Consider the following 21,314-nt stretch of genomic DNA (forward strand, 5'->3'; position numbering starts at 1 on the left):
GGCTGCACAGCAGAGCCCCAGGGAGCTGCAAATTGCCTGTGAAATGCTGCAAAACCTTTTGCAGAGAGTTCTTTTCTACAGGCACTGTTTAAAATAGCTTTTATTCAAAAAATAGCCTCCTCTCATTTACATATACTACAGACAGTCTGGCGGGGGTCTTGCAGGAGCCCACCTGCCGCTGCCCAGCCCAGCCCCGCTGCCCTCTGCTCCTGCACTGCTGGATGGCCAGGACGCTCCCGAGCGTCTGCAGCTCCCACCGGTGAGAGGCACAGTGGTTGGAGACAGCTTCTGCTCGGCAGGGACATTTCTCTGCACCTTCTGACTCCCTGCAATTACAGACAAATGCAGTAGGTCCCCTGCCCCTTCATGCCCTGGGGCCGAGCTTCTCATCACCTGCAGAAAGGGCAGATGCCCTGGACCAGGGTGGAGGAGAAAGGAGGCAGCTCGCTCCCAGCAGCATCTGCTCCTTACTCCTGGTGTAACTGGGTGAGCTGTCTCCTTCCTCTCTGTCGCACCCAGTCGAGGGTAATTTCCCTTTCTGTGGTTTGCTTTCCTTTGCATCCTTTGCATTCACCCTGGGTTTGTGTCTGCAAGCAGCACCGAGCGCTGCTCCTCTGGCCTGAAGAGCTGCCTGAGCCACCCTGCCCCACAGCATCTCCCTCTCCCTGCCCTGCTGCCCTGCCAGCAGGTGGGTGGCAGGAATGGCACACCCCATGCTGGAGGGAGCCACTGTCAGGATCCACCTGTCTGCTTTCATGGAGGACCAGAAGCTCTGTATCCAGCTGCCCAAAGGGATTCAGCAGCGCCGCGGGCAGGTTGCTGCTCACCCAGAGCAGCAATAGCAGCGTGGGGCTGTGGCACCGCTGCCAACGCTGCTCTGCCCTGCCTTTGTCCCCAGCCCAGAGGGTGCCCAAAAACCTGCTCCCAGGTCCATCCCCAGGAGCAGCAGATGCCCTCCTCGCCAGGCATGGGAAGAGCTCAGACCTGCCTCTGAGTACCCGTGGATGCGTCCGGAAGCGGAGCGGCCGGATCCGGGCAGCTGTGCTTACCTAAGCGAGCAGGGATCCCCCGAGGAGCAGCTGCCCAAGCACCTTCCCACATCAATTTCCTACTCAAATTTGCAAAACAAAGACTTGAAAATCCCCTGAAGCACTTCACTGGGGACACCTCAGGGGACCGGTCGCCCCCCACCCCCCCTCCACCTGCCATCCATCCTTGGGCTGTACCTACACCCCTGCAGACGGGCAGCAGCAGGGCCAGGCTTGTAAGAAGAAGCATTTTGGGGACACACCAGGGGGGTTTGAATCAGAGCTCCAAGTGCTGAGCGGTTTCCTGGTGGTGTTCCACCTGGGACACCAAATTGCATTTCTCCTTCATCTCACAGCTCTGCAGTGTCCCAACCACCTCCCCACCTTGGGGGGTTTGACCAGAGCAGTGCTGAACTTTGTGGGCATGCAGAAAAGTCCATCTGCAAGGGCAGAAGGAAATTTAATCTGGGGCTGCATCGGAGGCCACTGTGGCTGCAGCATCTTCACCAGCAGCCTGCCCTGGGGCACAGATGCAGGTCAGACTCCAGAACCCAATGTGGAAAATGCTGCTCCCTGTGTGAGGGTCCCCAGCTGAGTGGCTGGGGCTCACTGCTTCACCTCTTCAGGCCTCAGCAAGAGGTTTTGTTCCTCCATCCCAGTTTCAGACCTCAGGACAAAGAGACATTATTGTGGGTGCCAGTTGTGAAAGCCACTTCTGGTGCTGTGAAAGCCACATCTGAACATGAACTCCTCAGGGCAGACAGGGTCCTACACCAGGGAGCTGGGGAGCGCTGCTCAACCTCTCCTCATTCAGCAGTTCCCTCTGGATGTGCCAGGACACTGTGCCCTGCAAGGGCTTCTCAGGTGCTGCAGCCAGTGTCAATGGCTCTCCTGCAGATATATTCCCCCAGGGATCTCCAAGGATTGGCTTGGGACTGGTCTCAGCTCTTCCCACAAGCAGAGGAGCTGGCCAGGGCTGTGGGGATTGAGGCAGCATGTCCCCACATCAGCCCCAGCCACTGCATCTGCCTGGCCATGCTGTGGGACAGAGGAAGGCCTGGACAAGAGAGGAGGTAGGGGAAGGGAGGTGATGGCCATGCTGAAAGGCCACATCTTTCCCGCTGTGTCACCTCCAGGCCAGGACTCACCACCTCCATGGCAGGTCCAGGCTTGGCTGAGGCTGGGGCTGGGTCTCAGCAGCTGGACAGGAAAGACAGAGGCTCCTGCAGCAGTCTCATGTCTGGTTGGAAGGAAGCAGGCAGAGAGTGTCCTGTCTGGCTCACTCTGAGCTGTGCAGAAGCAAACAGCTTCTCTGCTCAACATGCCAAGAGCTGTCCCTCACCAAGTAAACACAGAGGTTTCAATCTGCACTGCATGAGAAGGGGATGGCTACCCTGACAGCCAGCTCTTGGCTTTGGGCTCTAAATAAGACCTATCCTTGCCCTGTCCCTGCCCCTGGGTGTGTGTTTGGTTCCTGTCTCTAAAGTGGCTGTGAGAGTTTCCTGCCCCCTCCCAGCCACTTCAGCTGCTGGAGATTTCTTTGTTCCAGGACTGGGCTGGGTTTTCAGGGGAGGGAAAACCTTTTTTTTGGCTGAAAGCAAACCTCTCTGGGCTGCCTTTAGAGGAGGACACAAAATCCCAACCAGCATTTCTAAGGGAGATTTGAAGACCCTTCTCCAGGTGCCCCCTCCCTGCTCCTCTGACCTGAGCAGTCTTTAACATGACACTGAAAGTGTCAGCCTGGCTGCCAGGGGGAAATCCAGAAGGAAAGTGCTGAGACCTGCCCTAGAGCCAGGGCAAAGCTGGGGGCGAGTCCACATTTCCCAGCCCTGGGCCATTATCACTGAATGAGCCACGGTGCATTAGGCGGCCCGGGGCCACCAGCGCCGTCCCGCACCTCCCAGTCACACGTCTGGGAAGCGAATGCTGATTCTCCCACCTCTGGAAAAAAACACTTCACGCTGCCTAATTTCCTCTTCCACTTGCCGTATCCTTTGCCAGGCCCTCTCCAGCTCTCCCATCCAAAGCAGAGCCCCCAAGGCTTTGGATTCCTCCCTCCAGTCCCCCCCGGGGCTTCCGCAGCCCCTCCGGCTCAGGGCCCTTCGCTGCTCCCCAGCGGTCAGGACCTGCGCTGGTCTCTGTCTCTCCCTAGTGGCTGCCGCTCAGCCCTGCCACAGGGGCTGCCAGGAAGGGTTTAGATGCAGAAATGGCAATAAAGTGACATCAGTAAACCTCAGAAGTTATTTTCTCCAGCAGCTGTGGGAAATCATCACAGCCCGTGTGCAGCTGTCCCAACATGCAGAGGCTCCTCGCTGTCCCTTCCAGGAGTGACACATGGCATGTGATAAGGGGATGACACAAGCACCTCAAAGGCCATGAGATCACAGCTCCTGCCAGCTCTGCCCAGCCAGGCAGAGGAAGGTCTCCAGCTCTTTACAGACAGGGCAGCAGATCTCATGTGCAGCAGTGGCTCAGTTGCTCTTGCTGGTGGTGCTGGGGAGAAGTGCAGGAGAGTGTAGCCTGGAGCAGCTGGGCAGGTGCTGTGACAGCTCTTCAGCTCAACACTGGCCCCTCCTCTGCCCCAAGGCAGCCAGCACTGCTGGAGTTTTCACTTGCCCAGCCTGCATCACCTCCTGCTTGCTGGCTGCAGAAGGACAAAAGGCTCAGTGAGGGGTTTTCAGCAGCACAGAAGCAAACCCCAGGGGTTTTGAAATGTGGGCAGAATCACAGCCTCAGACACCAGTGCACAACCTTCACACAGACCTGACTGCCCTGCCCTGGCACCAAGACACTTTTCCCACCTTCTGGCTTCTAAGGAAATCGAGTGTGCAGCAGTGTCTGGAGAGCCCCAGGAGGCTGGGCTGGAAGGAGCTGACCCCCTGGGACAGGGGCAGCTGGACTGGCACTTCCCAACATCCAGGCTGCCAGGCACGCTGCAGAGCACAGGATTGACTCCTGGGACACTCTTCAGCTTCAGGTGGTGTAGTACAGGCTTGGGCTCAAGCCTGAGCATGACACAAACCCTGAACAAACAGCCCCAGCATGTGCCACAAACCCTTCATCTTGCACTGACTCAAAGCCTGCCCTGCAGCCTCAGAGCAAGGCACAGCCACCACCCCCATGCTGCACAGCAACAGGAGACACTCAGGGACATTTGAAGCTCACCTTTGGGGTACAGCTGCTGCCAACAGCCTGAGGACTTCTCTGTCCAGGGAGCTGAGTGAGCAGGAAGCAATGTGCTGTGTATCAGCCATGCCTGGTGGTGATCTCTGTGGGTGCTCCTCACCTTCAGCTCAAGGCTGAGGCTTGCTGGCCACTTTTCCCCCTGAGGACACTGCTTACCCCTGTTCTCCCAGCCCCACAGGCTGAGTTTGTTCTTCCCATCACTCTTTATTATTACTTTTGCTGTTTTTATCATTATTTACTCTTGCAAAGCAGTTTCCTCTGGAGCTGACAAGCTGCCACCACTTGTGCCACAGCTCCTGCCTTGGCTGTGCTCACTTTGCAGCTCCTGCTGCTCACATAAGCACCTGAGGCTGCAAACAGTGAATCTGCACAAGTGCTGTTCTCATGCACTGAGAAAGCCCTAAGCAAGCTCAGCCCTTTGGCTCCAGAGCTCAAAGCCACTTTCAGTATCAGCTCATTTCCCAGAGCCTTACTGCACAGCAAGGGGAACTGAGACTGAGCTCCTGGAGGCCACAGACTGCTTTCTGGTGAACAAATGGAGCTGTTTCCTACTTTCTCTGCACAGCAAACTCAGGACTCCTTGTTGTGTTGTTGACAACCTTTCTCACACACATCCTGGGAACTGAAAGTCTGCGGCAGTCCTGAACCTAGCACCAAAGAGAGACAAACAGAACTCAGCCACAGAACTGAACCACCCTGCAGCACTCTGGCACAGGAAACAAAGCCTCCTCCATGCAGATGAACAGACCTAGGGCCAGGCTCCTCCTCTGTTCCTAACAGAGAAGGGCCATGAGGATGAGCAGAGGGCTGGAGCTGCTTTCCCACGGAGACAGACTGAGAGAGTTGGGGTTGTTCAGTCTGGAGAAGAGAAAGCTCCAAGGAGTCCTTATCCAGTATCTGAAGGGTGCTACAAGAAAGCTGGGGAGGGACTTTGAGGGTGTCAGGAAGTGATAGGACTGGGGGGGGGGATGGAGCAAAAGTAGAAGTGGGGAGATTCAGACTGGATGTTAGGAAGTGGTGAGAGACTGGAACAGGTTGCCCAGGGAGGTGGTGGAAGCTTCATCCCTGGAGGTTTTTAAGGCCAGGCTGGATGTGGCTCTGAGCAACCTGCTGTGGTGTGAGGTGTCCCTGCCCGTGGCAGGGGGTTGGAACTGGATGATCCTTGAGGTCCCTTCCAGCCCTGACCATTCTGTGGTTCTGTGATTATTTGGGCAACAAGGCCCCAGAGTACTCCTGTGCTTTATCTTTGAGGGAAACCTCACCAGAAGGATTTCAACATCAGGAAACCCCCAGGGCTACTGAGCAGGCTGTGAGTGGGGAAACTGAAGGGATTCCAGTTTCTCATGGGTGAAAGGGGAACTCACCACATCCCACGTGGAGGACATGGGTCTGCCTCCTGCAGCAGCTCCTCTCTGCAGGCAGTTCCCTTGCTGGTTCTCTCTGCCTGTGGCTCCAGCAGTTGCAGTCACAACCACCAAGCCCAGCACTACCCCAGTTTAAATTCACCACCTTCCCAACTGGGGCTGGGAGAAGGCTCTGAGTGCAGACCACAAGCCTCCAGGCACCTGCTGCCCTGAATCAGCTTCTGTGCAAGGAGGAGATCTAAGTAGTTACAAGTGGCCATGACCCTCTTGAGCCCTCTGGCCTGGCTAGCTGGGGGAACAGCCACCTGACAACCACTGCAAGAAAGTGCTGCCCTTAGCCATGGGGTACAGCAGGAACCAGTCCCCTGCTCTCCTCTGCTTCCACATTGGTGCAGCCTGAGATTGGGAGCAGCATCACTGCTCATGGGAGCAGCATCACAGCTCATGGGCACTGAGCTCTGCACAGCAGCTTCCTCCAGGACAAACCCCAAATGATTTGCTGAGTGCAGCCAACCCTCTACACTGCTTATGGTGAAGCACTGCAGAAAACAAACACCATGCCCACAACAGAAGCATCAGGCAGAAAGCCAGCCTGGCACACAGCCTGGCACCACAGGCCCACACAAGCCCTTTTCTCTCCTGTGCAAGAGGCCACAGCAGTGAGAAGCAAAAGGAGCTTACTGGCAAAGCTGGGAGCATGCAAGAGCCCTGCAGGGCACAGCTCCTGGGTACTGCATGATGCACCCTGGCAAACACAAAAAGGCCTCTGGTACCTCTGGTACTTATCCTGGGCTCTCCCTCAGCAGCTGAGAGGGTGCCCAGCTGGGGGACAAACAGGCCTGCACATGGCACATCCCCAGACTGCCAGCTGAGCAGCAATGGCAGCTCCTGGCCTCTCTCCCTCCTGTCTATGGGGGTCAGGTCTCAAGAAAACTTCAAAGTGTTTTTTGAGGGCAGCTGGGATTGTTCCCAGCCTGGAGAAAGCTCCCTTGGCATCTTGGTTCTTATCACCACTTTCAAGCTAATTGAGTTTGTGGCAACTCAGAGTGACTTGTAAGTCTCTTCATTGGAAAGGAGAAAGGATCCCTCATGCATCCCTCACCCCCATGCTCCCCTCATCCTCACTCATCATTCAACGGCCTTTTCAGCTAGGGACCACCCTCCTTGGCTCCTCCACACCACAAAACTAAGCCAAAGCTGTCTGTCAAAGCTGGCCACAGGCTCAGCAGTTTCAGTGCTGCCCACAGCACACACAGAGGCCCTGCAGCTTTTGCCTCTTGTCAGTGTGACAGAGCCCTGGAGCCCTTCCTTTCCAGCTTGGTAAATACCCAGAGGCAAGAGGCAGTCTCCTGACTCCTGGAAACAGCAGAGGCACAGACAGTGCTTGTGTGCTGTGTGGGACCCCAGACACACCACTCAAGGGCAGTGGATGTCCTGAACTCTTGCTGCATGTGGATCTTGGTCACAGAGGTCAGGAGCTCTGCAGCAGTTTGCCCAAGTGCAGACAGCAGGGAACAGATCCAGCCCCCAGGGAGTCCTTTTGGTTTTGCCAGATTCAGGGAGTGCACCAGAGGACACTGATGGCAGCACAGTGCATCTAACACCACTCTGGCATTCAAAATAGTTTGGAGGGGTTGGGCTGAGGGTTTTTTGGCTCCAGTTCCTTAAGAGGCACAGCAGCCACCAATGTATGGAAGCTGTGCACCCCTAAAACAAGCCAAGTCTCCCTGGAGCTCATACTGTAGGAGACTCACAGATTTCACTGGGTTGGAAGAGACCCTCAAAGACCCCAACCCTCCTGCAGGCAGCAGGGACACCTCCAGCTAGAGCAGGCTGCCCAAGGCCACATCCAGTCTGATCATGAATGTCTTTAGGAAGAGGGTCTCAACCACATCCCTGGGCAGCCCTGTTCCAGTATTTCACAACCCTCACTGTGCAGAACTTCCTCCTAATGGCCAGCCTAACTCTGCCCTGCTCCAGTTTCAAACCACTGTCCCTCATCCCTCTGCCACTCTGTCACAGAAGGGCTTCACTGGGACAGATGCAAGCAATGAGCAAGAGCAGAATTCTATCAGAAGGCATCCACTGAAAAACACCACAATTTAGCACAGGGCTAGAGCACACCCAAAGCCTTCATCCCAGCAGCACAGGGGAGAAACCAGCACAGCTAGCTGTTCAACAAGGAAAAAAAACCATACATTTAATTGTATTTGGCCAAGAAACAAAACATATACAGAGAAAAGTGTCCATAAAAAAAGGAGTTCACCATGCCTGGGCACTGAGCTGAGCCTCTCACTCCACTCACAGCTGTGTGGAGCTGGGCAGAGCTGGGCAGCAGCAGGGCACAGGCAAGTGGCATACAAAATAGTTATGAAAAAATATTGCATTTTAAATAAAGAACTTACAAGAACTTAAAACTTTATACAAAATATGGTTGCAACTTCAGGGTCTCCACCCTAGGGATCACTGTCAAACTCTCCACGTCTCCACCCTGCTCCCCACAGCCATCTCTGCCAGACTCTTCCTCCAGAGAGCTCCACCTCTGTCCAGCTCAGTCCAAAGTACCTAAACAGAAACAAACAAATAAAGTATGGCCTCGGGAGGCAGCAACACAGCTCTGTGAACAAGAGCAAGTTGTCTGCAAGCAGCCAAGGGGATGTGCAGTGACTCTGTGAAGTTTACACCAATCATAGAATGTTAGGGGGTTGGAAGGGACCTCCAGAGATCATCAGGTCCAACCCCCTGCCAGAGCAGGAGCACCCAGGGCAGTCTGCACAGGAACACATCCAGGTGGGTCTGGAAAGTCTCCAGAGGAGACTCCACAACCTCTCTGGGCAGCCTGCTCCAGGGCTCTGTCACCCTCACACCAAAGAAGTTTCTTCTCATGTTGAGCTGAAACCTTCTATGTTCCAGTTTGTATCCACTGTTCCTTGTTGCTGTGCATCACCATAAAGAGCTTGGCCCCCTCCACTTGCCCCCCACCCCTCAGATATTGATTGACATTGATCAGACCCCCTCTCAGCCTTCTCCTCTCCAGACTAAACAGCTCCAGGGCTCTCAGTCTCTCTTCACAGGGGAGATGCTCCAAGTCCCCAAAGCATCCTCATGTGTGACCTTGTGCAGGGCTAGAGAGGTTCTCCTCCCCCTCTGCTCTGCCCTAGTGAGACCACACGTGGAATACTCTGTCCAGTTCTGGGCTCCCCAGTTCTAGAGGGACAGGGATCTGCTGGAGAGAGTCCAACAGAGAGCCACGAGGATGCTTTGGGGACTTGGAGCATCTCCCCTGTGAAGACAGACTGAAACCCAAATCTAGTTAACAATGTTGTAGGTGTCTCAGGGTCCACTTGATTTGTGTTTAACCTCTCAGACAGGGGCATAACAAGTCACACTATGGAAGATGTGGAAACAGAGGGCTCTGCAAATGATCAAATCCTTTCTCCCCCAAGAAGATTACACAAAGTACTGAATCCAAGTGAAACCAAGGAGAAACTCACCCTCCAAAAAAGCAAATTCATCAATAGCTTCAATGGCATTATCTGCAAAGCAGATTGCAAACAATTAACATAAAGTCCATATCTGCATCTGTTTCAAACGTGATTCAAAATGACATTCCAGGCCAGGGACCAGTTTGAAAGAGCTTTACTTGGTTTGGAGCTGGTGAGTGAAATTCAAAGCAAGGAGAAGCAGCTACGACTGCTTCACCACGCTGGGTGAAGAGGGAAGATCCTCCACCCTAGCAAGGACAGGCAGCACAGAACATGCTCTCATACCCAGGTCTTTCCTCTGCAGGGTTTTCCTCTTCCCTTGCTGAGCGTACACGTAGGCATCTTTGGCTATAGTTTCAACAAACAACTCCTGCAACATGAAAACCAAGGCAGTTACACACAAGGGGTGAGAGACAGAAGAGAGAACGTCCTGAGGCAAGGAAAGGTCCTACAAGACTTCATGAAGAACCCAGAACCTCCCTTTGAACATTTCACTTTTCCAGTAAATAGCTACGAAAAGAACAGAGGAAGCTGCTGGGCAGTGATGCACAGAAGCAGCATCAGCAGAGAGAAAGCCAGGAGTGAACCGGACAGAGAGGGTTCCTCCAGACACGTCCAGGAGACCAGCTACAGCCCAGCTGCTCGCAGGACCCCTTCTGGAGGGGAAAAGGTGTCCTGCAGGCAAGGGACAGAGCACAGCTGCACCCGGCGGGTACCCTGCGGACACCTTCCCGCTGCAACCGGGAGCCGCTGTGGGCTGCGGCAGGGTCTCCAGCGACAGGAGAGGCCATGTGCTGTGCCCGGCTCCTCCCGCGGCCTCCTTGGCTGTCTGCACCGACCCACGGCCAGGGTGCCGGGGGCAGAGGGAGCGGCCGGGGGCAGAGGGAGCGGCGGGGGGCAGAGGGAGCGGCCGGGGGCAGGGGGAGCGGCCGGGGGCAGACGGAGAGGCCGGGGGCAGACGGAGAGGCCGGGGGCAGGGGGAGCGGCCGGGGGGCAGGGGGAGCGGCCGGGGGCAGACGGAGCGGCCGGGGGCAGACGGAGCGGCCGGGGACAGGGGGCGCGGCCGGGGGCAGCGGCTGCCGTTCTGCTTCCCCCGAGACAGCTCGGGACAGGGGCCTGGGTGTCCGCTGGCAGAGGAAAGCCTCAAACGCTCCGAAAGGGGGAAAGCCCTCTAGAAAGAGTCCATCAAGAGCTCCACCGCCCCCCGAGCGGCTCCCCAGCACACAGCCGCCGAGCGCAGCGCCGGGGGCCGCGGCCCCGTTCCGGCGGCAGCCCGGGCCGAGAGCAGCCTCCCCGCCGCCAACCGGCCGCGGCCGCCCCTCACCGTGGCCCGCGCCAGCACGAACACGGCTTCCTGGCTGGCCAGGCTGACGTCCGGGTCCGCCTTCACCAGCGCCTTCACCCGCGCCAGCGGCAGCCGGGCCAGGCGCGCCGGCCCCGGCCCCGCGCCCGCCGCCTCCTCCCCCGGCGCCGCCGCCTCGCTGGTCGCCACCGGCACGGGCACCGGCACTGGCACGGGCACTGGCACGGGCACCGGCACCGCTGCCGCCATCCCGCGCCCAGCGCTGCGCCTGCGCGGGGCCGCCGCGGGGAGCGGATGGGGGAACGCGCGGGGAGGGAGGGACGAGCGAGGAGCCGGGGAGGGAGGGACGAGCATGGAGGGAGGGACGAGCGAGGAGCTGGGGAGGGCTCAGCCTGGCCCCGCCGCGCGGCGAGGGGGGCTCAGCCCCGTGTCCCCGTCAGCCCCGCGGCCCCTCAGCACGGCCCTTGCGCTCCCATCGCGCTCCGGCTCCAGCCTTGCCGCCGAGCCCCAGCCCGTGGCCCCGCCGCGCCCCGCTCGCCGCCATCCCCGTGGCGTGACCCTTGCGCTGCCCGGCACCGCCTGTGCCCCACAGACTGCTCCACAGCCTCCTCTGCCCTGCCCGCGGCAGTGGCACTGGCGCAATGAAGGAGGTGGCAGTGGGGACCCAGCTCTCCCAGGAGGTGGCTGTCACAGCTGGTTGCCTTCCCTTGGGTCTGGTGTGGGACCTCCCAACGCCCTTTCTTCATACCGCCTCCAGCAGATGGGATCAAAGCTTTCAGTGCCCACCTTGGGCACCCATTATCCTATGCAGGACGCCCTGGGGCTCTCGCCCTTGGCTAACAATTTGCCTCTGCCAGCCTTCCCCACACTGCCTCAGCCTAACCCCATCCACAGGCACTGCTGGAGGGGCATCTTCCCCAAGGGCTGGAGGGACACAGCACCCCTGGGCAGGGACATCAGCACCTGCCTGCAGACGGCCGGGGTGGCCATGCCACGGAGCTTGGCTCAGCTGCTCAGACCTTTCCTGCCTCTGGGGTAATCAGCCATGGTGTTTCGACACAGAGATGGCCCAACTCCGCATGGCACCATGCACAGTGCTTCCCCTGCTCCCTGCCAGCAGAGCAGATATCCCCCACTTTTGGACACTGGAAAGCCACAGTCCTCTGCCCAGCCCTGCTGTGCTCCTGCAGAGCTTGGCTGAGCAGGGCCATGCTGGTTCTGCCATGTGACCTCTGCAAACCTTCTCCACCCTCTGCAGGTCCTGTGGAGTGCTGAAGCAAGCTCACATCGGCCACCACCAAAGGAAAACACAAACCACCCTCCTGGTCCATCCCTTGTCCCAGAGCCACTGTTTGAACTCTTCTCTGGATGGTAGTGGCTTATGGGCAGCAGGGCTTGGTGGGCTTCAAGCTTCCCAACAGCAGCAGTGTCCAAACTCGCAGTGCACCCAGAGCTGCTCCTCCTCCTCTTCCTCCTCCTCCTTGCGTTGTTTCACAGTCAGGCTGCAGCGACTTCCTGGCGTTGCCCACAGCTTCTCACCAACTGTTAGGAAAGAACTTCTGGTTTCAGGGCAGGGGGACTTTGGAGAGGCTCGCCCTGCACAAGCCCTTCAGCTTGGATGTCTCCTGTGGTACTTGCAGAGAGGAGGTGAGCACGCAGAAAAGCAGCTGCTGATGGAAAATGGTGAGTAAAGAACCGAGCCTGGGCTTCACTGGACCTGGGGATGGGGCACAGGGAGCAGAGCCACAGCTCCTGCTTGGAAAGGCTTTGGCAGTGTCCTTGCAAGGGGCTGGATCCTGCCGAGCCCCTTGCTCCTCCTGGAGCAAAAAGTCCCCCTGTATGTCTGAGCTGCTTGGAGCTTCAAAGGTCTCTGCTCAGTTCCTGGGCCTAGTGCAAGCTTTGCTGGGTGGTGTTGGGCTGAGGAGGAGGCTGCCCTGCCACCGAGTCCAGGAGGGCACCCACTGGTGCAAAACCTATTGAAGAACTTGGAGGTGCTCACAGCGACAGTGCTGCTGTGTCCACAGCTGCCCCTGAGGGCTCTGTGCCAGTCCCAGCTGATGGAACAGCTCCCAGACGGATGGTTATGAACCTCTGAATCATTCAGGTGGCAGAAGCCCTAGCAGCACATGGGGAGTCTGGGAGAAATTGGGGTGGGTTCATTATTTTGGGTGCAAGCCCCAGGGCCTGGTGTGCAGGAAGCAGGAACCTTCAGCTTACCTTCACCACTGGCTGTGCTTCGGCTGTGGTGCTGCAGCCTCTGCAGGGAAACTGTGGGGGCTGCCTGGGCATCTGAGGGGAACTTGCACTTGTTTGAGCTTATGGAGTGGTGTTGGGGCTGGAGATTAGGAAGGAATTCTTTCCAGTGAGGGTGGTGAGACGCTGGAACAGGTTGCCCAGGATGGTCCCTCCCTGGAGGTGTTCAAGGCCAGGCTGGATGAGCAGCCCTGGCTAGTGGGAGGCCCCACTTCTTTGCATGGCAGCCCTTCTCTTGTCAAAGTAAATGACACAACACAAACCCAAAGTGAAGTCCCAGAGAGGACAGAACTTCAAAAGCAAAGCCCAGGGCAAGTAAAGCAGGGACAGAGGGACACTGTGGTGCAAGGACAAGGGGGTGGGAGAACGATGGGGGAGGGTCAGATGATCACTGCCCTTCCACAGGATCTATCTGAGAAGCTTAGAGCAAATGTGAGCACATCTCACCTGAGCATTATGACACACCTTGGACCTGGCACTCTTCTTCCAAATGTCATTTGGCCTCCTGCTGGCAGCCTTTCTCGGGAGGCTTCAGCAAGAGTTGCTTTCTGCTCATTGAGGAAGCCAGGGGCAACTGGGGCTGGCATGTCCCAGTTCACATGAGCATGGTGTGAGCAGCACAGGAAATGCACTGGTCAGGAAAGTAGGACAGAACTGCTGCCTCAGGACCTTGGGTTGTGTGTGCAGGCAGGGTGAGCTCACCACTGCTAGCCCAGGTTTTCCTCCATGCTGAGATCTCTGTGTGGCCTCCCCAGCCAACTCCTGCCCAGCTGCCCTGAGTTCACATGGACCTCATGGGACCAAGGACCAGGGCAAGGCAAGTTGCTCCCATCTGAGGCTTAGGCAATTTCTAGATCTCAAATTCTGGCCTCAGGAGATTTGCTACTAGTAGAGTACAGTCTTCCACCCAGTCCCTCTGTTTGGAGGGTCCCTGGTGGTGGATGAAGGGTGGATCAGATCAAAAGACTCCATGAAATTCCTCCTGGATGCCCAGTGTTACTTCCCCAGCCATGTCCCAGGACCACTTTGAGCAGAGACCACATTTCATGGAGGGGGTTCAGTGCCAGGCTGTGCTGAGGAGAGGCTGCATTCCCCGGGGAGGCTGTGACTTGTTTTCCTCCATGGTGCTTTAGCTGGAGCTTCTCTTGCTGGTTACAGACACATCTGGAGGGCAAAGAGGCTGTGGTGAAGCACCTGCTGGCAAAGTTTGAAGGCAACAGGAAGGACCCACACGAAGCTGGCAGCTGGCCGCAGAGCTCCTTGGCAGCAGTCCCCCCAGCGGAGCCGGGACAGACCCCCACGGGGGGCTCCAAGGGGGAGCCCCCTCCAGAGCCCCCCCGCATCAGGAGGCTGGACTTCAGCAGGGCTTCTCCAACCCACAGTAAAGGTCAGAGTGTGGAACAGCAGTTGCCTCCTCATCCCACCTCTGAGCTCCCAGCATGGATGGTAAAGCTGAAGAAGGGGATTGCTCAAGAGGCCAGCTCCCAGCCAACCCCTCCAAAGCCAGGAGGAGGAGATACATCGAGCAAGGAGGCAGGAACCACCTCCAACCCTGCCCAGAGAAACCTAGCTCAGCAGACGTGGCCACCCAGCAGAAGCAAGGCAGCTCCAGTGGTTCCTGCCAAAGGAGAAGTTGCCACAGCCTCCCTGGATGCCATGAGAAGTGCCCCCGGGACAGGGCACCCAGACCTGCCTCCGAGGAAGCCTCTGCCAAATGCCAGGGTGCTGGGAACGAGGCCAGCCAAGCCCAAGCGTCCTCCTGTCGTGCATCTGGAGAAGTTCAGTGCAGCTGCAGGCCCTGGGGCGCCTTCCCCTCCTGCCACAGAGCCCCCAAGGAGCATTCCGCGGGGTATGGCCAGGCACCTGCAGGTCCCCAGAGAAGGGGAGAGAAAAATCCTCCCAGTTAGAGTCTGGAGCTCCTGGGAGATGGAAACACTGGGGTGGGGGCACTGATGGAGGCATGGGGGCTTGTGATGCCAAAGGGGCTCCTATGGGCATGGCATGTGAAAAGGAAAGAGGGAGGGCAGCAGGTGCAGGAGCAAAGGGGACTTAGTGCCCTGTCTGTGTCTGGGGACAGGCATCAGGCTCTGGGGTGCTGGCAAGGAGTGGGGCTGGAGTGAAAACCTGAGGGGTGTTGACCAAGTCCCCCATGAGGCTGAGCCCAGTGCAGGACACTAAGGTGGTTGGTGGCTGGAGGCTGTGGGGAAAGAGAGGCTGAGACCCAGGCTTGTTAAGGTGGCAGGAGGGAGAGCAAAGGGCAGATCCTCTCACTGCCCACAACTAAGGGGGGAGAAGGTGGAGCTGGGCACTTCCTAGAGTACCCAGGCACAGCTGCAGCTGTGGCCACCAGAGCCACGGTGCTGGCCTGGTGTTGCCCTCCGGCTGTCCATGGGGTGCAGGGCTTGGTTCCTCTTGGTCAGGCTGCTTCCAGATCTTGGCAGCTGAGTTTTTAACAGCTGTCAGTCTGCTGATCCATACTCTGAGTGATGAAACCTGTTTCAAATCCTGTTTCTTGCTCAGCTTCTCTTAACTTCTTCTTCACCACCCTCCAGCTCTGGGCCCCCCAGCATAAGGACATGGAGCTGTTGGAGCGAGTCCAGAGGACCACACAAAAAGAGGGCTGGAGCACCTCCTCTGTGAGGACAGGTTGAGAGGGTGGAGTTGCTCAGCCTGGAGAAGAGAAGGCTTGGGGGAGACCTTCTCGTGGCCTTTCAGTACTTAGGGCTCTAAGAGGGATGAGGACAGACTTGCTACCAGGGTCTGTAGTGACAGGACAAGGGGTGAGGGCTAAACTGAGGGAGGGGAGGTTGGTTGGACTTGCTGATCCCGAGGGTCTTCTCCAACCTGAATGTTTCTGTGACTCTCTGATTTAGATTAGATATAAGGAAAAAGTTCTTCATTATGAGGGTGGTGATACACTGGAATGGTGACACCAGAGGAGGTGTGGATGCCCCATCCCTGGCAGTGTTCAAGGCCAGGTTGGATGAGGCTCTGAGCAGCCTGGCCCAGAGGAAGGCCATGGCAGGGGGCTGGACTAGATGATCCCTAAGGTGCCTTCCAGCCCAAAGCATTCTGTGGTGGCTCTGTGCTGGCTCATCCCACAGCCATGGTGCAAAGGGCAGCCATGAGCAGAGAGCTCTCTTCCTCTCCTTACAAGGCCTGCAAACTCCAGCTACTCTGGGGAGTTTTATTTCAGGAGGTGTTGCTGTGTGGCACCCAGAGGCCTCTCCCAGGCCCTGCCATGCAGTTGTGGTGGAGATGCTCCCCCATGGGCACCAGCTCTGGCACAGGAGGGAGTGAGCTGCTGTCTGTGTCCTACAAAGCAGCAGTTTTGAAGTCATTGTTTGTCTCCTGGGTGCTGAGGCACGTTGGAACATCTGGAGAGGTGAGCCCATGACAACCTCATGAGGTTCAACAAGACCAACTGCTGCATCTGGCTCAGGGCAATCCCAAGCACTGATACAGGCTGGGCAGGGCAGGGTCTGGCTTGAGAGCAGCCCTGGGGAAAAGGCCTTGGGGGTACTGGGGGAGGAGAAGCTCAACAGGAGCCAGCAGTGAGCACTTGCAGCCCAGAGAGCCAAGCAGAGCCTGGGCTGCAGCAAGAGAAGTGTGGCCAGCAGGGCCAGGGAGGGGATTCTGCCCCTCTGCTCCACTCTGCTGAGCCCACAGCTGGAGCTCTGGGGCCAGGTCTGGAGCCTCTGTGCCAGCAAGGGTCTGGAGGTGCTGGGAGGTGTCCAGAGAAGGACCACGAGGAGGACCAGAGGGCTGGAGCTGCTCTTTTATGAGGACAGAGTGAGGGAGTTGGGGTTGTTCAGTCTGGAGAGGAGAAGGCTCCAAGGAGACCTAACTGTGGCCTTCCAGTGTCTGAAGGGGGCTACAAGAAAGCTGGGGAAGGACTGCTGAGGGTGATAGGTCTGGGGGGAACGGAGCAAAACTAGAAGTGGGGAGATTCAGATGTTAGGAAGTTCTTCCCCATGAGGGTGGTGAGAGCCTGGCACAGGCTGCCCAGGGAGGTGGTGGAAGCCTCAGCCCTGGAGGTGTTTGCAGCCAGGCTGGAGGTGGCTGTGAGCAACCTGCCGTGGTGTGAGGTGTCCCTGCCCATGGCAGGGGGTTGGAACTGGCTGAGCCTTGAGGTCCTTTCCAACCCTGCCCATTCTGTGATGCTATGAGTTGCAGCCCTGCCCTGCTCTGCTTCTTTTTGTTAGTTTTTAGGGCAATCTGGGGATTTTTAGGCCTTGCTATATAATTGCCCATTACAGGGCACAGCTGCCACGTTGTGCCATGGATCTTCATGCCAGTTGCTGGTTGATCTGCTTTGAGCAGGCTGGTGACAGCTACCTGCCTGGTGATAAAAAGATGAGGATGTTAGGAGGGATGGGGATGCACAGGGCCAGCAGCACCTCCTGCCCAGTGATGCTCCTGAGCACATGGAGATACCCAGGGCTTGCCCTGACTGCTGCACCTCTGGAGTTCAGAGTTTTCACCACGTTCAAAATACCCATTTGGGCCTCTTCCCCTCTCCTTGCATCACTGATCCAGGGAGAAGGTAATAAAACTGGGGAAGTACCGATTAGAGCTCCCCAGGGAGCTGTGCCCCAGGGTGTGGGAGGAAAGAAACTCCTCCGCTGAGCCATGGAGTGAGAGCTGCTCACTGGATCCAGGTGTGCCTCCTCCCACCCCTCTGTGCTACCTCTAGCCCAGGGCAGCGCTGGCCTCAGGCGGGGTGAGCAGACGGAGTGGACTAAGCCTTTGCTGTTCCTCTTTTCACTGAAGGCTGCGTGAAGCCAGGCTGCAGCTCCCCGGCCCCATCCCCGGCCCCGGCTCCGGCCCCGGCCCCGGCACGCCTCCCGCCGCAGGCTGCTCCCGGTGGGACCGGGTAAGCACCAGGACACCGCTTCCATTCGGGGAGGCTTCCAGGCCTCTAGACCCAACGGGGAGGGCACCAGAAGAAACACCAAGAGGGTCCTTGGGTTCTCCTGCCTGCTCCTGGAGCCCATGCCGGGACAGCTCCTGCAGTGCCATCCTTTGCAGGCTGTGTGACCAAGCAGGTCTGGCTGCTGCCCTCACACCCTGCCCCCATCCCCTGCCCCCCAGGCTGCTGTCCATGCTGCTGGGCCTAGCGAGGAGCTGCTGCCCCACTCTGCCCCAGACCTGAGCCCAACTGCCCGCTGCCCACCCTCCTGGCAGCCTTGACCCTGCCCTTGGCCCCCAGTGCCATGGCTGCAGCAAGGCTCCCTGATGGCTGTGTGCCTCCTGGCAGGGCTGAAGAGGAGATCTATGACGATGTGGAGCCAGTGGGGCCCCCCAGGGCAGGCCGAGGCTTCCAGCTGCCCAGTGTGTTCCGGCCGCTGGCGCCCCCCCGCCCCGCAGCAGGTGAGCACAGGAGGGGCTGGGATGCTGCTGGGGGCAGCTCAGAGAGCATCCAGGGCACAGCCAGCCCTGGGCAGCAGTGCAGCCCACACTGCTCCCGGGCATGGCAGGGCAGTGGGCCTCTCTGCTCCCTTCTAAAGGGGCATGGGAAACCTTGATGTTAACCACGCTCAGAGGACCAGCTCAGGGTTTGGTCCCAGGAGGAGGAAGCTCCTGCTGTTGTTTCAGCCTTGTGTCTTGTTTCATTGGGTGTCAGCAGCACCTCTCTGGGGTTTGGTTTTCCAGGTGGAGATGCTGGTCGAGCTGCTAACAGGGCTGCCTTGCTGGCAGCTGCACAGAGGTAACAGAGCTTTTACTCTTTCTGAGGGTCACAGCCCAGGGCTCCTTGCTTTGACAAAGCTGGGGGCTTGATGGTCTCTGCTGGGCTTGGGTGAAAGGTCCATGGTGAGGAGCACAAGCAGCAGTCCCAACACATGGCTGCGGAGCCCCAGCAGCCCCAGAGCTGGGGCAGGGAGATGTGATGGGGCAGCAGCTGGGGAGGGAAAGGGATTGGGAGGGAGCAGAGCCTGGGGTCACCTGAGCTTTCCTGTGATTCACAACGACTCTGCAGAGAAGCCCAAGTCTTCCAGAAGATGAAGGCAGTGACACTCAAGGAGAGCAAGAAGGAGAAGCTGGACAGGGAGTTTCAGAAGAAATTCAAGGTGAGCAGCAACTGCTTTTCCCTCTGAGCTCCCCTGCACCTCCCAGGAAGGCTGGAGAGTGATGGCAGAGAGGAGCTGTGCTCTGCAGAGAGCAGCTGAGAGCCAGGCCTCACCTGTCCTGTTCCCCACTGACACATCCCCAGCTGAGAGCAGCCCCCCAGAGCTCCTGGCTGCAGGGGGATTTGCTCTCTACGGGAGGGGAGGGCTGGGGGTGCTGCCCCGGAGCAGCTGCTGAGCTGCAGCACTGCTGTTTGTGTTTCAGTTTGAAGGAAGCATCAATGTCCTGACTCAGATGATGGTTGACCCAGCAGCAGTGGAGAAGAGGGGTGGAGGGAAGAACCTTCCCCTGAGGCGGGGAGAGATCCTCGATGTCATCCAGTTCACCAACGAGGAGCAGATCCTCTGCCGCAACAGCCAGAGGAGATGTAAGCCGTGGCTGAGGCTCTGCCGGCAGCAGGGGCCACAGCACACACAGCCCTGGGAGTTCCTCCTGTGCACACAGCCCTGGCAGGCAGCTGGAGGCATCCCCTGTGCCTGAGCCAGCCCTGCTGTACCCTGGGCACAAGTGTTCCACTTCTCCTTGCACAAGCTTCCTGTTCTGCTTCCTGCTCAGCACCTTCTGCTCTTGTCTGGGCTTGCCCCCTCCCCGCACTCAAAGCCTTCACTGCTCCTGGAGCCTCTTGGCCACCAGCCCAGCACAGGCCTTGGGTGGGCACAGACTCCCCAAGCTGTGGTTGCTTTGAAGGATGCTCAGGTGAAATGGGCACAGCTGCCCCTGGCAGGGAGGTTGGAGTCAGGCTCCTCTCAGCCTGGCAGGCCCAGCCCCTGCATTGCCCCCAGCAGCTTCCTCCCAAGGGTCCAGCTCAGCTTCCCACAGCCAGGGTCCTCCTTGCACCCAGCTTTCCTTGGGTCAGGAGGTGCTGCTAACCATTGCCAGTCCTGGGCAGGGGCAAGTGCCAGGGTGAGGCCCTGGCTGTGCCCAGGCTCCCAGCACAGCCTGACTCACGTTACCTGCTCTGTTGCAGATGGCTATGTGCCTCGGGCTGTGATGCTGCACCTGTGAGTACCTCTCCCCCAGCCCCTTCCTCCCCACTCTGCAAGCTGTAGCAATTGCCCAGGGAGAGCCTGGCACTGAACCAGCCCTGGCAACTGAGTGCCAGCTCAAACCTTAGGCATAGCTCTGGCTGGTTAGCCTGGCAGTGGCATCTGCCACTTCTGGTGTCAGCAGAGACTCTGGCACTTGGAGCAACTTTCTGGGGTGCTGTGAGCCCTGCCCAAGCTGTGGTCCCTCAGGTGGGGTCTGCCCAGGCACTGCTCAGCTGTTGGCAGTGGCAGGGTGTGACAGGCCAGCAGCTCCCAGCAGCCTGGGCCAGAGCCATCCTCCCTGCACAATGCAGGAGGGGCAGAGCTGTGCTCACCCCTGATCCTAGTTCTGTAAGGAGAGCAGGAGGCTGGCAGGAGGCAAACAGGGTGGTGGACAGCAGAGTCCATGCTGGGAGAGGTGGGGCAGGCAAGGCAGCAGGAGCTGGCCCTTGCCTTGCTGCTGGGAGGTGGTGGGGACCAGGCTCTCATGGCACTGCCGCTACTCTCTCGCAGGGACACTGACATCTACGATGACGTCGAGATTTAGGGTAGGTGCAGAGGGAACCTGCAGTGATCCCCACACCAGCACCTCCTCCCTTGCTGTTTCCCCTCCCTCCCTCTCTTGCTGTTTCCCCTCCCTCCCTCTCTTGCTGTTTCCCTTCCCTCCCTCTCTGTGACTCCCTTCCCTCCCTCTCTGTGATTCCCCTTCCTCCCTCTCTGTGATTCCCCTCCCTCCCTCTCTTGCTGTTTCCCCTCCCTCCCTCTCTGTGATTCCCCTCCCTCCCTCTCTGTGATTCCCCTTCCTCCCTCTCTGTGACTCCCCTCCCTCTCTCCAGCACCTCTCTTCCTTTCTCTCAGCTCTCCACAGGTCCTCCCATTTCTCTGTTCTCAATTATTTGGACTTCCCTGCACCCTTTCCCTTCTCACTTGATCCATCCACTATGCTGCCAGCCCCAAGGACCCTTCAATGTCCTTTGAGATCTCCCTGCTCCCTCAGAGGTGCCCTTTCTGGGGCTCACCCCTGGCTTGCACACAGCTCTGAAGCTGGAGCTGGCTGGAGACAGCTGAGTTTTAGCTGTGCCAACAGGCAAACATCTTCTGCAGTTCTACCTGGCAGGTTGAGTGATCCATACTGGAGCCAAAGGCACAGGACAGCAGCACCAGAGTCCCCTCCAGGGACTGGGACGTGACAGCACTGTTTGGGACACTCCTGCCTTGGAAGGAGCTCTGCTTCCTCCTGAGATAGCCACAGAAGCCACCATGTCCCTACTGGGACAGCAGCAAGGCCACCGAGCGTGCTGGGGGGTGGCAGGGGAGGTGGCAGGAGGGTCAGAGGCATCCTCAGCTCAAACCTTCTCTGTGGCTTTATTTGTTCTGTGTAAAATCTGGCAATGGTTTGAGAGGCTTCTGTGGTCTTATTTGTGAGGGGGGAGAGTATTAAAACATGGGCTGGAGAGGTTTTAACTGGGAGAGGTTTTAGTCCTTCCCCATTCCCAGAGCATCTTCAGCCTGGGAGCAGCACCCTCCAGCTGCAGCCTTCA

General features: G+C 58.1%; 2 protein-coding genes across 3 annotated transcripts; one reads left to right on the top strand and one right to left on the bottom strand.

Moving 5' to 3' along the window:
- Positions 1 to 7,750: 7,750 nt before the first annotated feature.
- Positions 7,751 to 10,630, bottom strand: LOC137450160 (DNA polymerase epsilon subunit 4-like). The gene is made up of 4 exons (XM_068156406.1): positions 10,388 to 10,630; positions 9,349 to 9,433; positions 9,073 to 9,114; positions 7,751 to 8,143 (listed from the first exon to the last, which is right to left on the bottom strand). The coding sequence occupies exons 1-4, from the start codon at positions 10,613 to 10,615 to the stop codon at positions 8,130 to 8,132; spliced, it is 369 nt and encodes a 122-aa protein (XP_068012507.1). The 5' UTR covers positions 10,616 to 10,630; the 3' UTR covers positions 7,751 to 8,129.
- Positions 10,631 to 11,081: 451 nt separating this feature from the next.
- Positions 11,082 to 21,170, top strand: PRAM1 (PML-RARA regulated adaptor molecule 1). Of its 2 annotated transcripts, none has more exons than XM_068156405.1 (10): positions 11,082 to 12,049; positions 13,778 to 14,468; positions 17,393 to 17,495; positions 17,880 to 17,992; positions 18,275 to 18,329; positions 18,600 to 18,690; positions 18,953 to 19,115; positions 19,716 to 19,749; positions 20,287 to 20,321; positions 20,891 to 21,170. In XM_068156405.1, exons 1-9 carry the CDS (start codon positions 12,047 to 12,049, stop codon positions 20,318 to 20,320), a joined length of 1,287 nt encoding a protein of 428 aa, XP_068012506.1. In that variant the 5' UTR covers positions 11,082 to 12,046; the 3' UTR covers position 20,321; positions 20,891 to 21,170. The 2 variants fall into 2 exon arrangements, with proteins under 2 accessions (XP_068012506.1, XP_068012505.1); XM_068156404.1 differs by having other exon boundaries at positions 11,085 to 12,049; positions 20,878 to 21,170.
- Positions 21,171 to 21,314: the final 144 nt, after the last annotated feature.

Source organism: Melanerpes formicivorus, unplaced genomic scaffold (assembly GCF_026170545.1).
Source record: "Melanerpes formicivorus ecotype bairdi unplaced genomic scaffold, bMelFor1.0.p_v2 SCAF_34, whole genome shotgun sequence".
In the NCBI taxonomy this organism is placed as follows: Eukaryota; Metazoa; Chordata; class Aves; order Piciformes; family Picidae; genus Melanerpes; species Melanerpes formicivorus.

Coding starts and splice junctions, on each gene's coding strand:
- LOC137450160 (XM_068156406.1), bottom strand. CDS start 10,615: ATGGCGGCAGCGGTGCCGGTGCCCGTGCCAGTGCCCGTGCCAGTGCCG. Junction 9,434..10,387: donor TCGTGCTGGCGCGGGCCACG/GTGAGGGGCGGC, acceptor TTCATGTTGCAG/GAGTTGTTTGTTGAAACTAT. Junction 9,115..9,348: donor CCTGCAGAGGAAAGACCTGG/GTATGAGAGCAT, acceptor TCTGCTTTGCAG/ATAATGCCATTGAAGCTATT.
- PRAM1 (XM_068156405.1), top strand. Junction 14,469..17,392: donor CCCAAGGAGCATTCCGCGGG/GTATGGCCAGGC, acceptor TTTTCACTGAAG/GCTGCGTGAAGCCAGGCTGC. Junction 17,993..18,274: donor GCCCCCCCGCCCCGCAGCAG/GTGAGCACAGGA, acceptor TTGGTTTTCCAG/GTGGAGATGCTGGTCGAGCT.